At 54.5% G+C, this 6,000-nt stretch overlaps 1 protein-coding gene across 1 annotated transcript in view; it reads left to right on the top strand.

Annotated features, from left to right (window-relative positions):
• The first annotated feature begins 1,268 nt into the window (after positions 1–1,268).
• LOC308057142 (uncharacterized protein) overlaps positions 1,269–6,000 on the top strand; it is a 42,766-nt gene continuing 38,034 nt past the window's right edge. The window contains 2 exon segments of the mRNA XM_080411293.1: positions 1,269–1,704; positions 5,725–5,839. Coding sequence (XP_080267419.1) covers positions 1,328–1,704; positions 5,725–5,839 — 492 coding nt within the window. The 5' untranslated portion in view covers positions 1,269–1,327.

Genomic DNA, 6,000 nt, shown 5'->3' with positions numbered 1-6,000 from the left:
GTCCCTCTCTCTGATTGAGGTTTTCTTTGCCATCTCTCCCATGTTTCACAAACTCATTGGCAAGAGGCAGTTTCTAATAGGAAGTAGTGTGCTGGCAAGGTGTTCCATGAGTCAAACCATCTAGGGTATACTGGCCTGTGACATCACCCCAAAACCATATGGTACTTATAATAAGGTTTCACCACGCTGAACTACCTAGCGGCATCACCACAGCAGTACAGAAGTTGGGAACCATCCTCCTAATCTATACCAAAGGCACGACCTGTCTTTTGATTTCTGGACCACGTTTCCATACCCTCAGTGCGCGTTTGTGTTCTTTTGTGGCAGTGCCAGCTCAGCCACATTTACTGGAAAGTAACTTTCTGACCCTGTCCTGGCAAGGCAGGTAACTAGATGATGCTTACAGCCCCCCCCCCCCCCCCGCCCCCCTCCCGCTATATTAACCCTTGCTGTTCGTTCCTTTGGCATCCATTTGCCCAGGGCTAACGATGGCACACAAGCAGGACTGCTCAACAAACTAGGAGGTGAATTGCTCGCAGAGCTGTTTTGGCCATAACTCCCTGACGAGATGCCCTTGCCCTGAACGACAAGCGCTTTCCCAGTTTGAGCCATTTTCTTTTAAAACCAACTAGACCGAGCCCCCCAGCGTGCTCGCAGCGCGGGCCCCGCCGGGGGCCAGCGGGGAGCTGCTGCTGCCCGGTACGCCGGCACCCCCCCGAGCTTCCCGACAGCTGCCCGAGTGCTCTGCGGGGGACGCAGCGCCGCCGCCACCCGCCGGGCCTCTCGCTGCCCCCGGCCCCGCTCGGCAGCGCCGCGGCCGGGCACCGCGGGGCAGGAAGTGACGTCACTCGCGCTGCGACACGCGCCGGAGCAGACCCCGCCCCCGCCAGCAGAGCCCGCCGGCCGTTTAACCGCCGCGCTCGCCGCTGAGGGAGGTGCTGTCCGCCGCTGCCGCGCTGAGGAGCAGCCTGTGCGCTCGGCTTCCCGCCCTCTGGTGGTTCGCTCCGTAGACAGCCGTACCGGGCCGCTGCCCGGGGCCCCGATCCTCCGTCCCTGCCCCGGGGCCCCCCGATCCCCCTGCCCCGGGGGCCCCCCGATCCCCGATCCCCCTGTCCCGGGGGCCCCCCGACCCCCCGATCCCCCTGCCCCGGGGCCCCCCCGACCCCCCGATCCCCCTGCCCCCGGGCCTCCCCCACCCCCCGATCCCCCTGCCCCGGGGCCCCCCCGACCCCCCGATCCCCCTGCCCCGGGGGCCCCCCCGATCCCCCTGCCTCGGGGGCCCCCCGACCCCCCGATCCCCCTGCCCCGGGGGCCCCCCGATCCCCCAATGCCCAGCCCCGGGACCCCCCATCCCCCGGCCCTGCCCGGGACCCCTGGGACCCCCGAGACCCCCGATGCCCTGCCCGGGACCCCCCATCCCCCGGCCCTGCCCGGGGCCTGCCGCAGCCCGCCGCGTGCCTCCCGCCATCTCTTCCCTGAGGCGGGACCGTGCCGCGGGATGAAGAGGTTTTTCGGGTTCGGGAGGAAGAAGAAGGGGCGGCCGGCAGCGTCCGGCAGCTCCGCCAAGCCCTTCCCCACCGGTGCCTACGAGCTCCGGCTGAAGGACCTGGGCAAGCTGCACCGTGCGGCCGCCCGTGGCGACCTGGGTCAGGTGCGGCAGAGACTGAAGAAATACGGCATCGACGAGCGGGACACGGCGGAGCGGTAAGCGGCGGGGGGCATCAGCGCCGGGCGGTGCTGGGGCGGCGTGTGGGGGGGTTGCGGGCAGCGCCGGCACCCGCAGGTGCAGCTGCAGCCGCCGGCAGCTCAAGGGCGCTGGGAGCCAACGGCAGCATCGCTGCGGGGAGCCTCAGCCTGGGCGGGGAGCCAGGCCTGTGCTGCCAGGAGCCCTTGGAGTCGGCCGAGCATCCCCCATCTTGCCCCGGCCCCCTCCGTGCCCTCATTCCCGGGGGTGTTGCCTTGCCTGGGGGCACAGGAGCGGCAGGGGGCCGGCAGCAGCCTGGCCAGAGCGGGTTGCAGAAGGAGCCTCAGGGCCATTCTCCAGGCATGCTTGGAAGGCAGAGTGCATGCACCTCGGAGGCCTCAGCGTGTGGGGTTAGTAGTTGAGCTGAGCAAGCTGCACTGCCTCAGCTGGGAGTAAAAGAGGGGTAAGCACTGCGTTTAGGATAGGGTAGATTTGCTGTGTATTGGTGCTGTGTGGACGGTTGCCTGATGTGCCTTTTGTGACTGTGATGTTGCAGCCAAAGCAACATCAGTCTGATTTTAGGTGGCAGTTACTTTGCTGTTTGCTCTGTGGCCTTGGTAGAGCTAATTAGTGCCTTGGTTTGGAAGATCTGGGCAGTGCCATGCAGAGGAAGCTGCCGCTTCTGGCAGGTGTTATGATGTGTGCTTTTGAGTCAAGCACAGCAAGTACTTGGCAGTTATATCTTAGGGAGAAGCCCTGGGCTGCAGCACAGCTCCTCATGGTCCGCTGTAAGCATAAGGGAATCAGCTGAAGTTTTTGGGTCTTGGATGTGTCGAGCTGTTAATGCCTTTTCTGAAAAGACTGAGTCAAAACATCCATGACATTCAGAGGATATGCTGGTTTAATCAGAGTACTTCAGCATCCTGGGCTGTCTTTTCTGAAGACTGGACTTTTGCCAGCCAGCTAGCTTATTGCCCTGAAAACACCTGAAACTGTCTAGATTTGTAGGAAGGCAATGAAGAATGCAGTCAGTCAGCATGTGGGCTGTGTGCCTGAGTGTTGCCAGCCAGTATTTGTTTATGCAGCTGGAGGTGGGGGATGCCATTTAAGGTGGCTTGAGTGCACTTTTGTGCATAATTCAGCTGCCAGAGTCACGGTGCCCGATGGCATTTATGGAAATAGTTTGGAACGTTTTTCTCTTTTTCTTCTTACTGCTTACTGATTCAGTCAGCAGTCAGTCACTAGCTCTTAGCAGACCCTGGTATGAAATTTCGCTAGTTTTTGTGTTTCAAGTTCATCTTGTCTAGAAAGCTTTTTTTCCTCTGAAGGGTTTCCTTCTGTGTGCTAGGCAATTATCAGTGTTATAACAGGACAAATACAGTCACAAACTGTAAAAAAACCAAGCCGGGGGGGGGGGGGGGGGGGGGGAGAGGGAGGGAAGAAAGAAAAGGCAGCATACTATGATGAGCACTGTGGTGGTTTTGCCATGATAATGCCCAGTGCTGAAAAGCGAGGCTGAGAGCAATTCAGTGGACAGAGCCTGCCTACTTGCTGCAGCCACTGCACTCTGTACCAGCCATGGGGGTTGCAAGGCCACCTGTGCCCTCTTAGTGCTTGTGGGTGTGATATGTGTTGTGAGTGACCACCAGATGCAGTTGTGTTTCAGGGCTTCGTGTTGGAAGACTTGGTATCATTGGAAATAGAGGTGAAGAATAGGAAATAATGCAAAGTAATGGCAAAAATGTGTGCATTGGTTGTATGAATATCTCAGTTTTGCTGCTCAGGATTTCCAAAAGCAAAATCCTGCACCAGGAGCATGGCAAGGATCACACCAACAGGTTCCTTCCATAAAGTGGGTCCTGTAGCCCATAAGACCTCCCGAAAGTGTGCTTGATACAGCATCAGTTAGGAGCAGGCAGCTTTCAGAGGTGGTATAGCAAAACCTTCAGCCTCACTGACAGAGACGGGCAGAAGTCAGCACAGAGTTGGAAGCACTGCAGGCACAATGCCAGCTAGTCATGGATCTTGGGTCAGAGCTCATTGCTAAGGGAGATTTACCGTGTCAGCTGCCTGTCAGACTGAACTCCAGCGCTTTTCATTGCTTGGCTTGTAGCTGCTGGGTTGTCGGCTCAAGGGCCATTCAAAGTGTGTACTGCCAACCTGCTGTTTCCCAGTGGGGTTGTTTCGTGGCTGCTCAGGCATCAGCAGTTCTCTTCTACTCTGTAGGTGATCAGCAGCAGCAGCAGGAGCAGGAACAGAATCTGGGCAGTGTCCCCAGGGCTGGGTGGCGTAAGAACTTTGGTGTTACTGGAGGCCTCTTGCAGGGACAGGCAACCCTGAACACTGGTGTTCTCTGCCAGCCTGTTCCCTGAAGTGGATCTTCTGTGGAGCACAGCAGGCCTTGCTCCAAGCAGAGCCGTCTCCTGTTGACAGACTGAGAGGCTTGGTTGAGGAGGACAGCAACAAGTCCACAAGTTTTCTGAAGGCTTTTCTGTTTGCAGAGCTGATAGTGACTACTTCACGTCTGTCATGCTTCCTAGTGGTTGGTAGTAGCAGCTTTCAGATGATTGTGGACTCCTTCATAACCGGTCCTGGTTAGCTTTCAGATAATCTCAGTCAGTCATTTCTTCAGAGATGAAGAATCCTGCATGTTTCCATGGAAATTTCTCAAAAAGTGGTGGTAGTTGCTCTTGAGCTACTCCTCTGTCAGTGCTCCAGTCTGTTCCCTGTCTGTAGCAAGACATTACAAATTCTTTGAAGTTTTCTGTATTTCTCTCATCCTCATCTTTGTTGCAGTGGAGGAGGATGTCAGCTGCCCTGTAACAAGTATCTGCGTTACAGATTACTGTGTTTCTGCATCACCTGCCACTGCATTTGTGTACCTCTCCCTTTCCATTCCCCCTCAGCCAGGGAGCTGTTGTGCTCCTGTCTCAGCAAGGTACCAAAACAATTGCAAGGCTAGTTGAGCTTTCCTAAATACAGAGAAGGACCTACCTGCAGTGATGTGGTTCAGAACCAGTGCTGGTGTTCCCCTCGGTTCTTGAGGAACTGTGGGATTGTTACTACATCACCTTCAAGGGAGGAAGGTCCCAGCTGTTTTCTAGCTTGTCTTCTGCTCTGTTGGGACAGGTGTCCTGCAGAGCAGGAGGTGCTTTGCTTTTGCGCAGAGTGAAGCTTGTGCTGATTTGTGCCTCTGATTTAGGGGGAAACACATGCAAGGACTTTCTGGGCAATTTCTTTCAGTATAAGTAGGCTGGTTAATTGACATCAGACCTAAGATGTTCTGTGGTTTGAAGGAGGGGTTTTTTTGGGTGTTTTTTTGTGTGGTTTTTTTTCCCTCTGGCAAGGCTTTAACTTGCATTTTCTTATGCTGGTCATGTATTATGGAAACACAGTATTCCCTCCCTGGAGAGGACTTCCTCTGTGGTAGGCTTATTATGACTATCGTAGTTATACATATCTGAAGGATCAGGTATTACTTTCCTGTACTCAGGATTACAGTGTTCTGCTGTCTGGTTTGCTGCATGTGATGGGGGGCACTTTGGTGCAAGTGAGTACTTGGTTTTGTTGCAGTAGTAAGCAAGCTAGAGAAAAAGCAGAAATCCCCAAAGTGCAGGGAAACGCTAATACTCTTTATATAAAGCCCATCTACATCTCTGATACACTTCTGGCACATGAATAATTATAGAACTTAGAGGGTTGCTTGCCATAGTTCTCAGATTCCCAAGCTTTGGTCTTTTTTGCTGTGCCACAGGTGTAGTCCTGCTGGAGGCAGTGACCACCACCTGGGCACAGGAATCTGTGCAGATTAAGTTCTAGAGTGAAGGAAATGGCACCTTACTAAGCAGATGCTGCGGAGGGGTTTTGCTGGCCAGTCTCGGGTGCGTGGTGCGCAACTGCTGTTACTGGTAACAGAATGAGAAATCATTTCTTAAGCTTGCTTTGTGCAAAGTGAAACTTGTGGTCATATCAATTTATCAGAGCCTGAAATTATTTCTCTAGTTGTCTATTTGTGCTAATTTAATATGTTTAATTTTTAGGACACCTCTGCATCTCGCTTCTGCGAATGGCCGTGTGAATGTTGTTACATATCTCGTAGAAAACAAGTGTAAACTAAATCTTACTGACAGTGATAACAGATCGCCACTGATGAAGGTATGTGGAATATGTTATGCTCTTTCAAGTGGGGCTTGTCAACTGTGCATTAAATGAGAGGTGGCTGGTAGGATTCTTTACACAGCTCTGCATAGAAGCATGCATCTGGTAATCAGCGTGGAATAGGCATATGTTAGCTCAGCTTTGAAGGTGCTCTTATT

This window comes from Falco punctatus (genome assembly GCF_963210335.1).
Source record: "Falco punctatus genome assembly, contig: scaffold_176, whole genome shotgun sequence".
NCBI classification, from domain to species: Eukaryota; Metazoa; Chordata; class Aves; order Falconiformes; family Falconidae; genus Falco; species Falco punctatus.
Note: the sequence above shows the minus strand (reverse complement) of the source record. Positions and strands in the feature narration are given on the sequence as shown.